Below are 19,066 nucleotides of genomic sequence, written 5' to 3' on the forward strand. Positions count from 1 at the left end.
ATGGTCAGTTAGGAGCTAGGAGTGGAGATAAGACAGAGGTCAGGAACAATGTTCCATGCTGATGGCTTACAGAATGAGCTTCAAAGAGGCAGGGATGTGATGAAGTAACAGTCAAACAGCTGTAGTGTATTGGTTTAGGAGGTGGACGTTGTGTTTGCTTAGGATGGGTAAACAGAGCAGAGCTCAAAGTATACACTCAGCTGAAACACTGATTGTAAACACACTTTCAGGACAAACTCTCTTCCTGTCATGACTCAAGATTTACCTAAAAGGCAGCTTAAGGGCACCAAAATAGTATTATAACCCACACCAAAAGGAGAACTGGGAATTGCTTACTGTATGTATATCTTACTGTATGTATATCTTTTTATATAGATACCTACGATATACAGATACTATCAAGAAAACTGCGAACAGACATGTTTCAATTTTGTGTTGTTTAATTTAAATCGGTAGTATCTCAATGATGAAAAACACTTTCTGTCTCAATCTTAGTCAGTAGTTTGAGGAGCGAGGTGGGATTATAGGGAAAGAGATTCCTCTTCTGCAGCCTGGCTATCACAGCTCTGAGCTCGGACAGACAGGTGAATGCCCTTCTGTCAAGGTCCCCATGATGTCTGTCTTGGGCAGGGCCAAGGGTCCTGAGCCTCCATCCTGGACCTGGCAGACTCCACCCTTGTCCACGGTCTGGATCCATTCTAGGCTGTGATCCCCTCTCTGGTTGTTTTTTGCAGTCAGGTGTGGTCTGAAAACACTGTGTGGAGCCTGATAGCTGGGGTCCTTCATGAGTATGCCCCAAAGAGTAAGACGGTTCCCTCTTATCACCCTGTGACAGATTGAGGCCGCCAAGCCTTGGCCTGCTCTCTGAGCTGCAGGCTTCCAGCCCTGTGGCCCTCCTTGGTGTGTCTGAGACATCCATCTCCTCAGTCTCTGACTCATCTGAGCTTCCATAGTCCACCAGACGGAGAGGAGGGACTGGGTTAGGCTGGACTAGGCCCAGCGGAGACACACTGCTACAGGGGGCAAGTGACGACCGGTGGAGGTCCTCTCCCAAGCTGTCCAGCCTCTGTCTCCAGTCCAGTGCCTCCATCTTCAGACAGGCCTCAGAGAAACCTTCCCGGTCCCCCTGCAGGTGTTTCAGGTAGCGCACCAAGTACTCCAGGAAGCAGGTTTCCGTGGAGATGAGGAAGTCCAGGAGGATGCAGTGGTCAAAGGAGACACTTTGGAGGAGCGACAGGAAGTGGCAGTGGGGGTTGCAGCCGGTGGAACAGGAAGCAGTATTTGAAGCACCAGCAAACCCATCCGTCTCAGAGGAGACTCTGCGGCGAGAAACCAACATTCAAAATACTTTCCCCTCAATTACATTGCAGCCTTCGTCAATGTGGCGTGAACACTATCCAGAACTTTCTAGTACTGTAGGTACTTTCTTAAACTGCTCTTCCTCCAGTTACTATAATAGTTACCTGTTGTGGTGGAGGTGTAGTGAGAGTAAGGTTTTGGCTGTCTCCATCATGTCATCATCCTGCTCTCCAAACACCACAGAGACCCAGGTGCAAGGATGACAAGGCTGGTGCAGCTGGACCCCTCGCTGGTTCAGGAACAACAACAAGCCTTGCAGACACCCTGGCACATCCATGCTAGGATCAACACCTGGAGACACAGAGAGGAAAACAGACAGGCTTCATATCTAAGAAAAGACTGCCCCCTGCTGCGCATGTGGGGAACAGCAAAACCAAGCACAGGAAACATTGTTCAAAATGGGTTCTGTTAGCTTGAATTCAGCGTTCATACATTAAGAGATGTGGTATTGATTAAGTCCTTACCTGTGCCACTTCCTGATTTGGTCTTGTAATCCAGGGATTTCAGTAGAACCAGACTAACAGCTCTCAGCATGACATAATCGGGGCGGTCACCGCCTCCATCACAGGCCGGCCTTGTCCCACTGAAGAACCCAGACCCTGACTCCACCGGAACGCCCTGTAACCAAGCAGCATGCACCGCCTGCAACACATCCGAAGTTAGCGTGTTCATGTCTCCGCAGATGTGACGATCCGTGGGCCCGGGGGCTGGTCCGTTCGCTAAAGCCATGTCTTCCCCGGCTTTCTCCAGCAGCACCCTCTTCAGGAGCAGCATCACTCGCTTGATCACAAAGTAGTCCAGCGGACACGTGACTATCCTCAGCAGCCCGGAGGCCCGCGTGTGAGCCAGCCTCTGACTCAGGAAACAGCCACGAGACCCTGATCTGACCCTGGACGCTGTGAGCACCTCCAGTAGGTCTAGTAGAGTGCACAGCGTGGTCCCCCAGTCTGCAGTGCTGCTGGAGTATAAAGCACCGTCTGTCTGATCCACATCACTTCCAGGGAGAAGCTTAGAGCACAATGATGACAGGGCTGGGTCAAAGGATGCAAGAAGCTTCTGCAAAGCCCCTGGTGGGAAAACAGAGAAAAGGACGAGGAGGAAATAAGGGGGGGAACAAAGACATGTATAGCATACTGTATTGGCAGTGAAAAGTGTTGAGGTCTGTTTGTTTCACAGAATGTAAAAAACGTCTACTGTAAGATCAATACCACTATCGCCCTGTGGCTGTTTAAGCAGTGTTTTAATGACGTCTTGGAGAGACCATAGGCAGGCATCCAACTCAGGTCCTGGATTGGGGTTCAGAAACACTTGCAGACATTTCCTCTCCCAAATGGGATTGACAGGCTGCGAGTTTAAATAAAATAGAAGGAAATTAATAAATCAAAGAATGATTCTATGTGAGGCAAAAGAGAGCAACTGACCAAGAGTCCATCAGTATCTGGGGATGTCATCCAATTATACATTTCAATAACAGTTTTTTTGAGTCTCAATTGAGGGTGAGCATCCAACTCACCAAGTTCTCAGAGGAGCGCAACTGAACAGAAACACATGCTGATGCACACTTTGCAGCAAGATGAGATTTCAACAGATCCTTGGTTCGGAAAATATCGATCTGTCAAGGGAGTTGGGGTCAGAGAGGAAAATTCAAATGACACAAACTAGCCTACAAGCATGTTTAAGTAAAGTCAACAAATAAAATCAAAACTACTCACAAGATTTGACATAATACCAAACTCTTGCAATAATATTCTGTACACCATACTGAAATAATGTTGTGTTTCTTGAGACCAGCTTTGACATGTCATTTTGAAAAAGATTTTCTCCATCAGCGTCAGAGCAATGCAGGGTATCTCATCGACGCCATTATCATAAAACTCTGGTGAATTGAAAGGTTCTCTGGGTTGATCTGAACACTCAGCATCCCTGTCCGGCAGAGGCACTGATTCACAACACTGTTTTTGTGATTTACTAACACACAAGGACATTGTTGACGCAAACTCTTGTGCAGTTATGTTAGGCGATGCTCCAATCAGTAAACTCCGGTAGGCATCATTTAGAGAGAGTACAATAGAGTTCATTTTGATGGGTTGGAAGAAACCTGAAATAGATTTTTTTAAATTTAGTTTCATATCAACTTTCTTCATTGGTTGACGTTGAAGAGTTTACATACATACACATTACAAAACGTAAGTCAACCAATATCTCACCTACCTTTTTTATTCACGTATTCCAGGTTATTTTGCTAGAATGTGTTACAAAAACTGCAGTAAGTTACATAGTAACTGATTAACTAATTTATTTTTCCATATAGGCTAAATCTATATAGTTTACGAAAAGAAAAGCAGCAAGCATGTATTTCTAAGCTCTAGCTCTAGCTACAGTGTCCCGATAGGGCCATGTGACTGGTGCTCACGGAAGCAGGGTCTGAGATGCTGAAAAAAACGTTTTGAAAAACAAGATAGCTAAGTGTATATTTGTCATTTGCAAAGCATGGTCAACGCATTTTTTTACACAATTTAATAAAATAAAATAAAGTACAACCGAAATGTAGCTAATGTAAAGCCTCCGTTGCAGTAACCGGAGGTTTGCAGCACGAACCTGGTTTGACAGCTCGCGTTCCTCAACTCTGAAATCTTATTGGCTGGTGTGGTGCACGTCCTGGGGGTTGGCGTCGGACAGTGGAGTAGAGGAGCCAGCTAACTAGCCTGTCTGCTAACCTTATAGCATCTAGTTCAGTAAGTATATTGCAATTTTGTAGCTTCTAGCGTTAATAGCTAGCAAATAGTTGCGTTGTGCCAATGAGCAGTGGACGAGTGTACGAGTTGTTCTGAGAGTCTAATAGCTCTATTGTGGTGAATGTTATAAAACTCAAGAATTGTCCAGAAAATTGGTCAGCTAACCGTTACACTTCTAGCACCAGCACCAGCACTAGCAATTGAGCTAACTATTGCCTTATTTTACTAACCTGCATTAACTTAACTAAGCTAACTAAATATGCATGTATTTAAAAGCAAGTGGGTGTTTGTAGCTGCGTTGTTACATAGTGTCATTTAGTGTCAGTTCTTTAGTTAACTTGGAAAGTAGCCCGTGAAGGACTGAAGGTACCATGATGACTGAAAAAGCCAAGCCATGGCTAATGTTAGCGCGTAGCTTGCCACTCCATTGTTGTTTGTTCGTTTTTGCTGAATACTCGCTAACGTTAGCTAGCTAGTGGTTATTACCACCAGATAGTAATCTAGTGATATATATCGCCTAGCCATTGTAAAAGCTAACTTGTAGAACTACTACTTAATTGTGTGACTAGCAAAGAAGTTGGCTAGTTGTCGTAGCTTGACACAAATTAGCTATTGTATGCTGCATGCATGCATTTTATGTGTCACTGTCAGTTTGGCCCATGTTTTAAATCTTTCTGAATTATGACTCGGGGGGGGGGGGGGGGGGGGGGGGGAAAGTGGACTAACCTTTTAAAGCAAGGCTAGCTGGCAAACTGACCTGTCAACCGGTTAATTGTTTTGTTTCAGTTAATTGACTGTGCTATACGAGCTAACGCAATTTGTTTTCAATGCCTGTTTCCAGATTGCCACAACCTGCTACGTGTCCAGTATGAACACGGTAGGCTATATTGAGTTCCATAACTTAGTAGTTTGTTCGTTTCCAACGAGTCGAACATTAAAACCTTGTTTTCTAGGCTAAGTATCTAGTTAGCTATTGATTATTCTTGTTTGGGCTAACGATCCAGCTTATCTGATCGAGTTGCAAAGCGTTTACAGTATTAATTAAATCACCAAACTAGACATTAAATGTCACCTTATGACAGAGAATGATGTCTACTTCGTTTGCGAACATTACAGTTACATTTAGTTATTTGGCAGACGCTCTTATCCAGAGCGACTTACAGTAAGTACAGGGACATTCCCCCGAGGCAAGTAGGGTGAAGTGCCTTGCCCAAGGACACAACGTCTTTTGACATGGCCGGGAATCGAACTGGCAACCTTCAGATTACTAGCCCTACATTACAGATCTACACAGGTTTAATATCAAAACGTTGTAGTTAAATGTTATGTTTTTGTATTCAGTGGTTTTGAACAGACAACGCATGTGAGATTAGTAAATGCATTTCTGTTTTTGTTTACTTTTCAGATTGGATTTAAAACCATGTCTATTTGAGTTGTACTCACAACTGACAACTGCCCTGTTGGTATGCCCAAGAGACACATGAGAGAAGTTATACATCACCAATTTGACAAAAGGTAAAGATGTGTAAACTGTGGGTTTGTACCAATATGTAGGAACGGCAAATGTGATGGATTAAGGAATAATTTATCAAGATAGTCACAGCGGTGGGCCTTTCCATGATTACGGTGTAAACAGTTTGGTAAAGTGAAGATATGGACTGATCCCAAATTGTGTCTGTTTCCCAAAAGAGGCTAGGTGTGGATGAGCCTTCCCTTAACGAGATGTAACAGGATGCTGAACCATCACTGCAGAAGGAACCCCGAGCTTCAGGAGGAGCTGCAGATCCAGGCCGCCGTGGCCGCAGGGGATGTGTGCACGGTCAGGAAGATGCTGGAACAAGGCTACTCTCCCAAGATCCGCGACGCCAATGGCTGGACACTGCTCCACTTCTCAGCTGCCAAGGGGAAGGAGAGATGTGTCAGAGTGTTCCTAGAGCATGGTGGTAAGGATCCTAACCTTGGATGAAGATGTTGAAATAGTTCTTCCTCCATGGCTTTCTTTGTCCTGTAGATGGCGGTATATTACCAGTCTGGGATTGTCGACTTCTCATCGACTTGAGTCTCCAGTCGAAACCTCAGGATTCCAGGGACTTTTTTAATATGTATTTCTAATTGCTGTAGACTGCCCTGTGACATCATTAGGCCTAGTGATTGCTTTTCTGTCAGTCGATTCTCTCTTGTCCTTCCTACTCTACTAAATGGAAGGACATTGAAATGTACACTCACCTCTTGTTTTGTCTTGTCTCCCCCAATTCTTCCCTTCTCTTCTGGTGTTCCTCTCTCCAGCCGACCCCACAGTAAAAGACTTCATCGGTGGATTCACGGCCCTCCACTACGCCGCCATGCACGGCCGAGCCCGCATCGCCCGGCTCATGCTGGAGTCCGAGTTCCGCAGCGACATCATCAACGCCAAGAGCAACGACGGCTGGACACCCCTCCACGTAGCGGCCCACTACGGCCGGGACTCGTTCGTTCGCCTCCTGCTGGAGTTCCGGGCGGAGGTGGACCCCCTGAGCGACAAGGGGACCACCCCTCTCCAGCTGGCCATCATCCGCGAGCGCTCCAGCTGTGTTCGGATCCTCCTGGACCACAGCGCCAACATCGACATCCAGAACGGCTTCCTGCTGCGCTACGCCGTCATCAAAGGAAACCACTCGTACTGCCGCATGTTCCTGCAGAGGGGCGCGGACACCAACCTGTTCCGTCTGGAGGACGGGCAGACCCCGCTGCACCTGTCGGCCCTCAGAGACGACGTGGTCTGTGCCCAGATGCTGTACGCGTACGGGGCAGACACCAACACCATTAACTATGAGGGCCAGACGCCCGTGGCGGTGGCCCTCAGCATGTCGACGATAAGCCGGCCCTGTCTGGACTTCCTGCAGGAGGTCACCAGTAAGTGGGACTGCTACTCTGGGGTTTGACGTAGGGTTAGGGGAGGTTAGGCACTGGTGGTTTGGGTTCTTTCTGCTTGGCTGTTTGGGATGCAGTCTTCTGGTGACACGTGTTAGGATATTATGAGTTTCGGTGCTCCAAAACTGGAGTCGTTTCTAGTTATGTAGTAGTTTGTTCATGCAGGGATGTAGATGACAAAAGTGGTGAATGTCGTCAAACATGAAAGAAACCTGTGGTTAAAATGGGTGGGGTGATGATGGATTGTAGTTCTACACAAAACAAGGGATATGGCTGCATTGTAAGTCGAGACGAGTAGAACCTTCAGAAATGTACAGAGAGGGCACGTTGCCAACACAAGGTTATAATGACCAGTGTTCAGCCCCAGAACAATTGGCGGTTGGGGGGAGAGGAGAATACGGTACCTGAAGCACCAATGATTTAGGAAGCACAATGCCTGCATTCCTGCTCTGCTCACTGAACTTTGATATCGAGATATCAAAGAGCTCTGGTGTGTATCAGACAGGCATGTGAAGTCAGTCCCATTCACAGCCTCCTGAGACCAGGCAGATCACATATCCACAAGCTTATTGATTACAGGACAGCCTCACTGGATTAACCCATCTGCCTTGGCTGGGAGACCCTGGAGGATTGGCAGCAAGCTTTGAAGACTATTGCACACTGACCCCAGTGTTGTTTCCTTTAGGTAGATTCTGGTCGCTCACATAAATATTTTAACCAGTAGAAAGATTCTACAGCATCAGCACATCACTGATTTGTTTCAATAAAACCACATTGCTCACATCCTGGTTAAATTGGGTTCCAACAATAACTGCAGTGTCACCTGAAGCCTCTAACAACAGGGATCCTGGCTGTGGTGATAGTAGACCGACCTGCAGCTGTGCCCTGCCCCCCACAGTGTTGTGGTTTCTCCAGCTGGTTGTGCTTTGGTGCTTCCCTCTTCCCCGGGAGGGAGACGCAGGCAGAGGGAGTAGTTCCACTTACTAGCGATAAAACTCCAGCTTTCGAGCTTCCTGGAATTGAGGGACTTTCCTGCAGTTTAATAGCAAACAATGCAGAAGCTAATGACAAGGTGCTAGTTTGGTTTGAGAACGTAGAGAGAACTCTGGGAAGGTTAAGGTTCCAAATAGCTTTTTGAGTTTGTAGCAATTTGCTAAACAAAATTATTGGGAATACCTTATCTAGTTGTGTATTATATGAAATCTAGTTATTTATTTTAATATTGTTTGATACTGTTTATATAACTATCTACTTGCATTAATATCTTGTTTGATCAGTATTTAAATAACACATTTGTCTTGTATTTCAGAGCAACCCAGGACTTTACAAGACATGTGTCGTATAAGAATTCGTCATTGCATAGGCCTTCAGAGCCTCAAGTTACTAGAAGATCTACCTATCGCTAAGGTCATAAAAGACTATCTAAAACACAAGTTTGACAACGTCTGATGCCAGGGCCTGGGATGAGGAGGGGCACATTGAGAACTCTGGTTTCTGCCAAGACTATGCAAGCATTGTGTGTCTCTCTGTGAAGGAAGCCTGGAGGAGAGGTGTGCGGGGTGTTCTTGTGTAACCTGGAAAGGTCACTTTGTGACCCCAGTTGTCACTGTGCCTGTCGCCACACTGACAAAATGTTGTCCACAGATCTACTGTCTGAAAACTGGGAAGTATCTTTCTCACTTTAGCCTGTCCAATCATGAATGATGGTTGATGCAGTCATGTGTGCTGTGGAATAAGCTTACTCAATGGAAATGTGACCACATCCACAGATCTGGCACTGGGCTGTCGTCAGTGTGTCAGATTTCTGTCTGCATATGCCAGGGGATTTGATTTGTTGATATGGGTCTTCCTGTTCATTTACATGTACAGCCACCATGAGTTAACTTTCTGGGGGTAACTTTTGAAATGTTGATTCAAACAAATAGTTAGACAGAGATGGTGCCATTATATTTCACATTCACTGAGATGTTTCATCTTGTGCCTGTTGAAGTTGTAGGAAATGATCGTCTTATGCTGCAATAAGTGCACCTTTCATTGTTCAAAACCCTTAAGTTGGGCGGTCTCTAGTTGAAGTTGTAGAGGGACACAAACTGCATATGTTCTCATCTTTTTATGAATAAAGTGGCCCACACGCCTTTGCCAGAATGACTATTACTATTCCAGTACATTTTTTGTTGTTGTGGTAATTACAATTATATTTTAATCAGTTGTATTACTATGCAAGTGGATTTAAAATAATTTAGATACACTTGTGTAATACTAAGAAAAACACTGCATGTACTGTTGTAAAGCTATGAGTCCAACTTTTCTTAAGCAATGACATGGTCGTAACTTGGCATACAGTGTTACCTGTTTATTTGTTTTTTCCAGTTTTTCTTTGAGTTTTTACTTTTACAAAATGAGATGTTTATGGATTCTGAACAGTGTGTTAATGTATAAACACAGTTATTTTAAACAAATGTAAATAATTGTTAAATATGTACAGCAAATATTTTTCTAGAATTATTTAAGCAATGATACTCTGTGTTCCTAATGTATTTCTTTTGTTGGAAGGTATTGTGCTTTGTTTGATGTGAGCCGATGTACTGGTTATTTTGTGTGTGTGATACGGTATGTTAAGAGTTTCAGACGTTTAATTTATCAAGAATAATTTGGAAGGATATTATGTGAGGGAGACAAAGCAAATGCTATGTAAAAAAAAAAAAAAAGCAAAGTCTAATTTGTAATAAAGACTATACTGTGATTTTCACATTTAATTAGATGCTCTTAACAAAACAAGAACTGATCCAATCACCTGCAAATTACATAATTTCATTATACAATTTTTATTTTTGTCTAATTGTCTGAAAATTAAATAAAAGTTACATTTTTGTGTTGAAATTATAGACCCTGATCAACAACCTTAAATATGAACCTGATCATACCATATCAATATATTTATTTACTTTGAAGGTCAATCAGGCAACTTCAGTTGTTTATGGTTACCAATCCTTATCAAAATTATTATTGTTTTCATATCTAAAATGCTTACTTGGTTTGTAAGTCTTATGTTGACAAGAAGTGGTTCTTGTTTTACTGTATCCCAGAATTGGTTATTTGTTCCATATGATAGATTGCTTAATTCATTGCAAATACCTTAAGACCAACTGCCTTTATTATGTCAGAATTAACCATACAGCTCAGCCCTTCTGTGTCTTTATTTCATAATACAAATAAATCTAGTAGGCAGACACTGAAGACACAATGTGACAGAAAGGCCTCAGAGATCAGCTATTTGTTCATGACTAATGTTCACTTACATAGGTCAGTTACATTTCAGGTAGATCATTTTCTACTGTACATTGTCCTGTGTCTTTTCTTCTGGATTAGATACAATTTTGTATATGACGCCATTTTGTGCGGCAGACTTTATCCGAGTGAGCAGAGGGAGACAGCATGGTAGGGCTCTCAGGTTGTGCTGCGGAGCCTCTGTTAGATTCAGTGGTCGGCTCGGATCTTCCCAGTCCAGGAACAGTCAATACTGACCACAAGTCTTCCTCATCATCAACTACTGAATGTACATAAAGTCTTATGCAGATTTGTAAATGTTAGAATGTGAATAAAAACACGTCATAATATTCCTCTTCATTTTCTCTACTGATATAATTGAATCAACACTGAAAGCTCCCCAGACTTGTCTGTCATATTAATGAAATAAAAAACTTTCAGAAATAGCATATACCATTATGATTTGGAAGTGGAAATCGCCATTTAGTCATCTGTTTATTGTTCTGTCTCACACACTATCTCTTCCTGACTGTTTCCAGGCTGTAAAAGCAATAAATCTCAGCCATGATAATGATCACGACAGAACCTGTCTGAAGTCCGGCCTCCTCACCAGAGAAACACTGTCAAGCACTCTGGTTACAGAGGAAAACTCCTGATAAAGGTGTGTGTATGTGTGTGTGTCTGGGAGAGAGTGAGAGAAGGATGGATTTATAATATCAGTTTGCCCTTCATATTTAACAATGCTTTGAAAAACAACCCCGTTCTATGCCATGTAACTGTAATAGCAGCATAGGTTTTGAAGTAGGAACACCTATAATTACATAGCTTGGCATTCTGACAGTCTTTTCTGAGATGTATCACTTACTTTGCAAAGGGTGTGTTTTTTTCTGCTTTTTCTCTTTTTCTCCGGAATGCTGTCTTAAATCAAGTGGTTTCTGCTTTCGTCTCCTTGCCCTTGCGCCAAGACACACCAAACTTTCACTGAGGTGACCTAATAGCACCTGTGATATATTAGTGTCTTACTTTACCAAACATGGGGTGCTATCACAGATCAGATCTCCGCTAGCATTACCTGATGCCACAATGCCGTCCCTCTGTGGCCTAGCAGGCCTGTAGACCAGGACAATACGCTCTTTGTCAGCAGCCTGTACGGTTTGGAGGAAACCCTGTGTCCTTGTCATGTTTAAAAATACAGCTCCTTCCTGTCCTCTCTCAGGTGCCTCTCTCATCATGCGCTCAGCTATCTCTTGCCATGGAAAAAGGAAAACCCCAGGAGATAAAACACAGCAAAGTGTTCGCCATGAAGGACTGTATTCAAAGTAGGTTTTCCTGCAAGTCAGGACAATATACTTCCCATTATGACCAAACCACACCCTGGAAGGCTGCCTGATGCTATCATGAGGAGAGCCCTGCCTCTGTCTCTAGCCCTGCCCCTGCCTCTAGCCCTGCCCCTGCCTCTAGTCCTGCCCCTGCCTCTAGTCCTGGCCCGGCCACTCCAGGACGTGAAACCAGGATACTGTGACAGTGTGGGCATGGTCGTTCCATGGAGGTTTAGATGGGGACAAATGCAACTTCTATATTGACAAAAAAATATCGAATTGCCTTCAGCCAGTCCCATCAGATCTAGTAACAACTATAACGAGAGTAAATAAATACCATGATACTGATTTTCCAATAAATCCACGTTTAACTGCAATTATGTGCTTCGTCTTTTGTCTCCTAATCCACTCTGATGTCTTGAATTAATTTCATTGGAGTGTGTTTTCACTTGATTTGGCTCTCTATTTTGTCTGTTAAGTTAATGTGATTACAAGCTTTAGGAGAAATACAATATGTGATTTAGAGCGTGCTCGCTAAGTGCTGTGAGGAAGCTGAAACTGAGCAGGAGAGAAAGAATACAAGCTTCTTATTATGGTGCTGTTAGATCATGAGACTATGTTCTGGTTCAACTTCCAGTCTGGCAAGAGATGGCAAACCTATATACTTCAGTAATGTTATCAACAAAAAATTTGCAGAAGATTACTCAAAAAAAGTAAGAAGTACTATTTGATGCAATTCCTGAAAATGAAAGAAGTTTGTTCTTTTTAGCAGTTATTGGTAAATGGACTACTTTCACAATCAACTCATAAATGCTGACTTTTTTCTCTTTGCACCTTCACTGTGACTGGCATGAGATAGCTTTGTGTGAGACAAGCTCAGGGGTGATGCATTGTTGTTGTGGGATGAATGAAGCATACTCATATTCCAGGAAATGAGAAGACATTCCGGGGGCCGTGATTGGCCCTCTTCCATCCCGTTCTCTCAAGAGACTCTTTATCTTATTGCTCAGTCCAGATACAACCTGCTATCAGGGGTCGGTTAGGTGACGTATGGCCGCATAGCGCAGCGACTAGGGAGAACAAAGAGTTTCTTTCTGATGGCCACCGTTGCTCTGTTACCGTAACCAGCTGTTAGCTGCACTGTTTTATCAAGTCTTCATTTTGTGGTGAAAGCAGCTCGCCTCTCTGCCAGATGCAGACTAGTGAGGCAGAACAGAGACTCGGGGGGCCAGCAGAGGAATGCCCTCCTGCTGGCATCCTTCCGACAAGACCTAGCCCAGCCCAGCCCAGTCCAGCCCAGGACGTTGGGACCAGGAACCAGGAACCAGGAACCAGGAGGCTGGGACACATCTCATTAACAGGAGACTGGCTTCCTGGGCTTGGGAAACAGATGTGTAATCACCCCCAAGCTCCACTGATAACATGTTAACCATGTGCTATGATAGAAAGGTCAAATGCTCACTCAGAATAATTGACTGTAAACAGATTAAGCCAATTAAGAAAACACCTGGTTGCTTTAGGTGCTGTCTGGAGATTTGCTCGTTTTAGTCATTATTCCTCCTCTTCGTCACATCTCTCTCTGTCCTTCATATCCGTTTAGTCAGTGTTGTACCATGAACATGAGCTTGGAGGACAAATACTGCATTTTTAAGTGTATTTCAGAAATACATGTCTAAATTGACAATTACTTTCATGGTGTTAATGTCTTCTACTCGGAGAGCACTTTCTTCAAATCTCAGCACCTCTCCCTGATTGGTGGGTAAGTAGGTTGTGGTTTTGACTGGGCTATAGTGATTTGAAGCCTGCAGCTGGAGCTTTTTAGGACTGCTTTGGGAGATCAAACATGCTGTATGCTTAATGTACATGCACTGTCTGTCAGCCATATGCCACAGTGATGAAGATGACTTTCAATTGTGTCATATGCCACAAGAGCATCTTGTCATGTGCTGGCAGATCTTCATTCGAGTGGACGCTGCATTAGGTTTTATGTGTCAGATACTGATTGATCTTGTGGATATTTCTGGCCTTCTCAAGTGAGAGAGACAACATCTGAAGGCAAACACGAACCAGTCAGACTGCTGATGCGTCCCACATTGATAAATGGCTTCCTCAAGCTTTTTACATTCTCTTAAAATGCCAGTAAACTACTTTATTATATTATCATATTAGCTAATTGATCATGCCTGATTTTTGTCAATGTCTACAGAATATGCTGAATTTCAAAATGGGTTGGAGAGCCAATACTGTCAAGAAAAATTCACCAACAAAATTAGGATCCCATATTGATGTCATGGTGACGCCAGTTATGTAATATACTGTGAAGAAAGAATCGCTCTGAATATTCTCAGAACTCCTTAGTCTCAGAGTTCAGCAGAACATCTATAAATACGTTTGGAGACCTTCCTGTACATGAATGGCCTGCTGCTTTGTACCTGTTGGAAAGGACAGGGTTACTACACATAGCTCTTTCTAAATCTGGTGCCGAAATACTGAAGTGAATACCCCTCATGGACAAAATAAAACACTTCACCAGAGTCCAGAGGTCGGTTAATTACTCTGGCTACAATCATACCCAGTTTAGCTCCTGCCTCTTGACCACAGGAACCTGTTTGTCCACCTTACAGGGACAAAACACCAGAGGGCTTGAGAGGGGGAAGTAAACATTGCAGAACAAGAAAGATAAAACAGAAGAGTAGAGAGCAATAGATGTGCTGGGACTTGCCCTGGCTTCCTCCTGGCTGCAATGGGGAGAGAAGGATAAAGAGAGAAAGGCAGAGGGAGTGAAAGAAAGAGAAAGGGAGGGACAAAAAAAGATAGAGGGACTGAGAGACAGACAGAAAGACAGAGAGAGAGAGAGAGAGGGAGAGAGAGAGAGAGAGAGAGAGAGAGAGAGAGAGAGAGAGAGAGAGAGAGAGAGAGAGAGAGAGAGAGAGAGAGAAAAAAAGGAGAGCTGGCTGGGTAGCATTCAGCTGAGGCCAGGAAGCTCCAGGGCCAGACAGACCTCACTATGTTTAATTATCCAGGACAGTCACTCATGCAGGCAGAGCGTCTCTGGTGGAACAGTAGAGGAGATCTGGCCGGAGAGCTGGCCGGCCATACTAGACGATGTGAGAGTCTCTCAGATAGCACGTCTGGAGTTTCCACACAAAAGAGTGTATTGATTCAAACTGCATCAAAATAGTTCTGCCGAAACAGGGTGTTTCTAGAACACAGAAGGCAAGGGAGAAAATGTGATATCCTCAACAGTTTCTATTCCTTAGTCCAAGTCCCAGGTGTGTGCATTTGTGTGTGTGTGTGAGTGAGTGTGTGTGCACGCAAATGGCCCTGTGTATAAGAATTAAAACCTCCACTGTTATGACCAAAGGTATTATCTGGCTAGTTTGATTCACAACTTCATCAACTTACCGCACATTTTCCATAGCAGGAACATTGCCTCTGGTGACTCATTCATGCTCATGGTGTTTACCTTTTTCAGCTGTTTCTCTTTCTCCTTATCACTTTTACATAATAATGTAATGTGCTTTCATCTGCCTCTGAGCTGTCATAAGCCAGCCTGTTATTTTAGGTATCAGTATTTTTGTCTGCTCAGCTGTTTGTATTATATCTTGCCGTATGTAAAGCGGACTCACTTTTTCTAATGAAATACAGTCATGTTTGTCATTGGAGGTGTCCTATAACAGAGTTCTGTATTTGCTCAGACTATTATTTGATCCCCCTCCAAATAAGATGTTGTTTTTATATAAATTAGAGGTTGCATTGTGTCCAAGCAGTTTTGGGCAGGCTTTGAGACTTTCAGAAACACATTGTCTTGGTTTTGAGGCTTGTGTTGGATTTGACGCTGTCTCAGTCTCTGAGCTCTCTCTTGTCAACGAGACACCACTTGTGGTTGGGTGAAGTACAATTGTGTCAGAACACAAAATCTATAAATTATGAATTACAATAGACTCAGCTCTGTAAAACTGTCAGGCGGTTCAAAAGGAGCTATCATGCTTCCCCTCAGGATCTTTCTGTATCTCTTACCCAGTCTGTCACAACTGAAGAAAAGAGTCGTTGGTGGATCGGAGAGATCTACCTTCTACACTTGTCTTTGGTGTCTCCAACCTGTTGCATTTATAGTCAAATTCCTCAAGATTCTGCTTAATGAATTGTCAATTTAATGAACAACCACCTGACGACAGCCTTTCTTATCTTTAATAAACCTGTTCACTCATCTTTTCGTAATGCTCTTGGGGGTAATAATTTAGACAAACCTAACAAGTGGGTCCTTGTCGTTGTAATAACACAGACATTTTTAGACACACTGAAGTGCTTTGTTCCACAAAAGCCAAGACTGATGTTTGCCACTATAAGCACTTCCACTGTCTCACTGGTGTGCCCCTGGTGTGCCTCACAACCCTGCTAGGCCAGAAGGGAGATGTAAACATTGTTCAGTCATTCAATCCTGCACATTAGAGCACTGCTTTTGACAAGGAGTCTTGCATCCACACACAATACAGTCACATTCCTCAGTCCTTCGCAGGGACGCAGGGACACCCACTCTGTAATACTCTACCTCCTAGGCTGGGTTTCACCTTAACAGTCAGCCACTGTGGCCACCAAGCCAGCCACACTTAGGAAGGAGATGGAGCTGGATAAGGATGTGTTTAGTCCATTATGGAGCATCTGGACACATATTTAATCACAAAAAAACTCTGGTTTGACAAGAACACAATTTTGAGCATAAACATCCCTGACTATCAAGGATAGATTTGATCTCCCCCTCTGATTCCAAAGACTTTGTTTGATTTACATCCTCTACTGTCCGTCCATTGTTATGTTGTAAGAGTGATGTAGGCACCTACCCACCCCTAAGTCATGTTGTATCTCCTACTTTACCTCTTTAGAAAACCACCCAGACTGTGAATGATGCCTTTATGATAATGCTGGCTGGCTGGCCAGCTGGTTGCCTGTTGCGGCGAAGACCATGGGTCAGTAATTCTCAGGGTCCAGGAGGTCATGTAGTTCTCAGACTCTCTCCTTATGACATACTCCCACTCTGTGATGAACGCCTGTTTTTTTAGGAACAGAAAGTGAAACATTAGTTTGGAAGCTGTGTAGCTGTGATAGCCGACAAGCAGATGGTCCAAGCAGAGATAATATGATGAGAATGTTTTTATTAAAAGGGGATGCTAGAATCAACTGCCTACTCCCTGCTCCCAAGTGTCACTATTTAACTCAGAAGTTATTGTGGGAATACATGAATACAAAAATCCTACTTATTCAATTCCATGGCAAATGGTCATCTGTTTAGACACCAACTAAACTAAAGTCAAGTTTCGCTTACAAACCTCTTGTTGAAAATATTTGTCATACATTCCTCTTATTCGTGTACCCACATCCATCCAAAAAGCACTGAGCATGTTCCTGTGACATTCTACCCATTCACTCTCTCTTTATCGACCGCGCAGTCAATCTTCACGCAGCCCACAACTGGGAACATGTCATCGGGCAGGAAAGTTAATCTACAGCCGGTTGGAGACGAATGATGATGGATTCTATAACTAAGCGTCTTTTGTTTGACGGTGTTCATCAATGAACGTGCAAATTGCTGTGATCTTAAACACAAAGGCCTCTCTCACTCTCTTAACCGTCTGAATGAGAGACCAGGCTGATCTGGGCTGGTGAGAAAGACCAGGAGCCAAGACTCTCTTCTCCACTTCAAAGGGTTCGACCTCACCCCTGTCATTTTAGGGAAACCAGGATGACACAGGCCTGTCAGAGACACACATCCTGCAGGTACACAGGAAACACGAGACATTCATTCACTAACTTCACCACAGATTGAAAAACTTGAGCATAGCTGTGTCTACCTTTGTTCGTATTTAGCGTGAATCCTGCTGTTATTGAAGCATTTTATTTCGGATTTAATAATCTGGTGTGACCCTCATGCTGAATCACATTGTCTTCTAATGGGGATGATCACAATCGATTTGATGTGTGTTATGCAATGTTACATTCTTAATGGGTTGCTTTTAAGTTCAAGTGTATAGCTAACCTTATGAAGTGTCCTTGCTGTGGCAGGTTCCCCAATAACGCCTCTTCTCTGCTAAGCCCCCTTCTCTTCTAATTAATTGAACTGTTTTGGCTACTGAGGAGAGTTCACTTCATGGAATTGGTTCTCCCACACATATTTGGATACTGTAACAGAATAGAACCATCTGAAAACGTTTGGTTCTCTTGTTTCCCCCTCCTGTATATTTTGCAACAAGCAGGGGACCGCTTCTTTCTCATCAGGGTCTGAAAAGGGTCTTTGTTTGTGCCTGAACACCTGGAGGGAGTCATCACAGCCATGCTGGCTCTCCCCCTCTCTGTCTCTCTCTCACTTCTTCTCCGTCCCTTCCTCTCTTTCTGTCTCTTTCTCGGCCTCCATCCCTCTAGCCCCCTCTACCTTTCTCCCTCCCTCTCTTTCATTCCATCTCTTCTCTGCCTTTCCCGCCACATGGTGTACCCTGGCCTCATCTCCCTCACTCATGCCCTCCACTGTCTCTCTCTCTCGCAGGTGTATAACATCCATGTGTCCATTTTATATTTACCTAGGCCTATGTTATACTGTGTGCTAATCGACCCAAATATCCTTTGAAAATGTATTTGGAACTAACACGGAGCCTAATATACTGAAATGGTATGGCACTGACTCAAGTGTACTATTCAGTCAAAGAGCGTGAACCAGATTTAGTGTTTCACAACTGCAAACAAAAAAATATATATATATAAATATTTTATCCAGGAGATTGAACATGTTATTATCTTTCAAAAGCCTTTCTTTACAGAGACTGATGCTACAATTAGCTGTCTGGGATATGATTCTAATAGGCCTTGAAGCCTGCAAAGTGGAGGAAACTTGACCTTCATTAGAAGGTGTGCAACACCAATTAGCCTGGGCAGCCAAGCCTGTAAGACAGGGTCACCCCGCTCATCTTTCCCATGAAGGGGCTATCCGCAGGCTCTGGCCAACCCACATTCATGCTGCAGGTGACACCCACCCAGGCCCTGAGCTGCTAAAGACTTGTTGAGATACCAGCAACCATAACATCAACTACTTAGTGTTGTGAATGCATTTGGCTTGGCCTTGCAGATACATGGTTCATCACTCAACCAGGCCCTAGTCATAAAAATATTTTGTTGGAATTGGACTAAGATTTATTCATTTAGGATCTAAATTAAATCTTAGATCTATCTAGGATCAAAGATTTAAAATAACTTCCTATGACTGTTAAAAACTTGAAAGTCCCAGAACTTTTATTTGCTAAAACTTTTGAATACATTTGAAACTTCCTGAGGCACATATGCAATGAAAATGTAACAACTTAAGGCAACCATTACTCAAATGGTGTTAATATATTGGCACTAAACACAACCAAATAGATATAGGTAGACCTGTGATCTTCCAGGATTATGGACAGTAAGGTCAATTATCTAGATCTTTGCATTTAAAGT

General features: G+C 43.5%; 2 protein-coding genes and 1 long non-coding RNA gene across 3 annotated transcripts; 1 reads left to right on the forward strand and 2 right to left on the reverse strand.

The window, feature by feature from the left end:
- Window positions 1–443: 443 nt before the first annotated feature.
- lins1 (lines homolog 1) lies at window positions 444–3,973 on the reverse strand. The gene is made up of 8 exons (XM_047041767.1): window positions 3,958–3,973; window positions 3,571–3,601; window positions 3,072–3,457; window positions 2,873–2,971; window positions 2,568–2,703; window positions 1,824–2,426; window positions 1,464–1,650; window positions 444–1,319 (listed from the first exon to the last, which is right to left on the reverse strand). The coding sequence occupies exons 3-8, from the start codon at window positions 3,435–3,437 to the stop codon at window positions 461–463; spliced, it is 2,250 nt and encodes a 749-aa protein (XP_046897723.1). The 5' UTR covers window positions 3,438–3,457; window positions 3,571–3,601; window positions 3,958–3,973; the 3' UTR covers window positions 444–460.
- Window positions 3,974–4,001: 28 nt separating this feature from the next.
- Window positions 4,002–10,550, forward strand: asb7 (ankyrin repeat and SOCS box containing 7). Its single transcript, XM_047041769.1, has 6 exons — window positions 4,002–4,094; window positions 4,936–4,971; window positions 5,500–5,609; window positions 5,784–6,037; window positions 6,381–6,986; window positions 8,314–10,550. Exons 4-6 carry the CDS (start codon window positions 5,797–5,799, stop codon window positions 8,451–8,453), a joined length of 987 nt encoding a protein of 328 aa, XP_046897725.1. The 5' UTR covers window positions 4,002–4,094; window positions 4,936–4,971; window positions 5,500–5,609; window positions 5,784–5,796; the 3' UTR covers window positions 8,454–10,550.
- Window positions 9,698–11,615, reverse strand: LOC124481644. Its single transcript, XR_006957675.1, has 2 exons — window positions 11,344–11,615; window positions 9,698–11,225 (listed from the first exon to the last, which is right to left on the reverse strand). It is a non-coding gene; the product is annotated as an uncharacterized LOC124481644 (long non-coding RNA).
- Window positions 11,616–19,066: the final 7,451 nt, after the last annotated feature.

The sequence above is a fragment of the Hypomesus transpacificus genome, chromosome 19 (genome assembly GCF_021917145.1).
Source record: "Hypomesus transpacificus isolate Combined female chromosome 19, fHypTra1, whole genome shotgun sequence".
NCBI classification, from domain to species: domain Eukaryota; kingdom Metazoa; phylum Chordata; class Actinopteri; order Osmeriformes; family Osmeridae; genus Hypomesus; species Hypomesus transpacificus.

Coding starts and splice junctions, on each gene's coding strand:
- lins1 (XM_047041767.1), bottom strand. CDS start 3,437: ATGAACTCTATTGTACTCTCTCTAAATGATGCCTACCGGAGTTTACTG. Junction 1,651..1,823: donor CAAATCAGGAAGTGGCACAG/GTAAGGACTTAA, acceptor CTGTGTCTCCAG/GTGTTGATCCTAGCATGGAT. Junction 1,320..1,463: donor CTACACCTCCACCACAACAG/GTAACTATTATA, acceptor TTCTCGCCGCAG/AGTCTCCTCTGAGACGGATG.
- asb7 (XM_047041769.1), top strand. CDS start 5,797: ATGAGCCTTCCCTTAACGAGATGTAACAGGATGCTGAACCATCACTGC. Junction 6,038..6,380: donor AGTGTTCCTAGAGCATGGTG/GTAAGGATCCTA, acceptor TCCTCTCTCCAG/CCGACCCCACAGTAAAAGAC. Junction 6,987..8,313: donor CTTCCTGCAGGAGGTCACCA/GTAAGTGGGACT, acceptor CTTGTATTTCAG/AGCAACCCAGGACTTTACAA.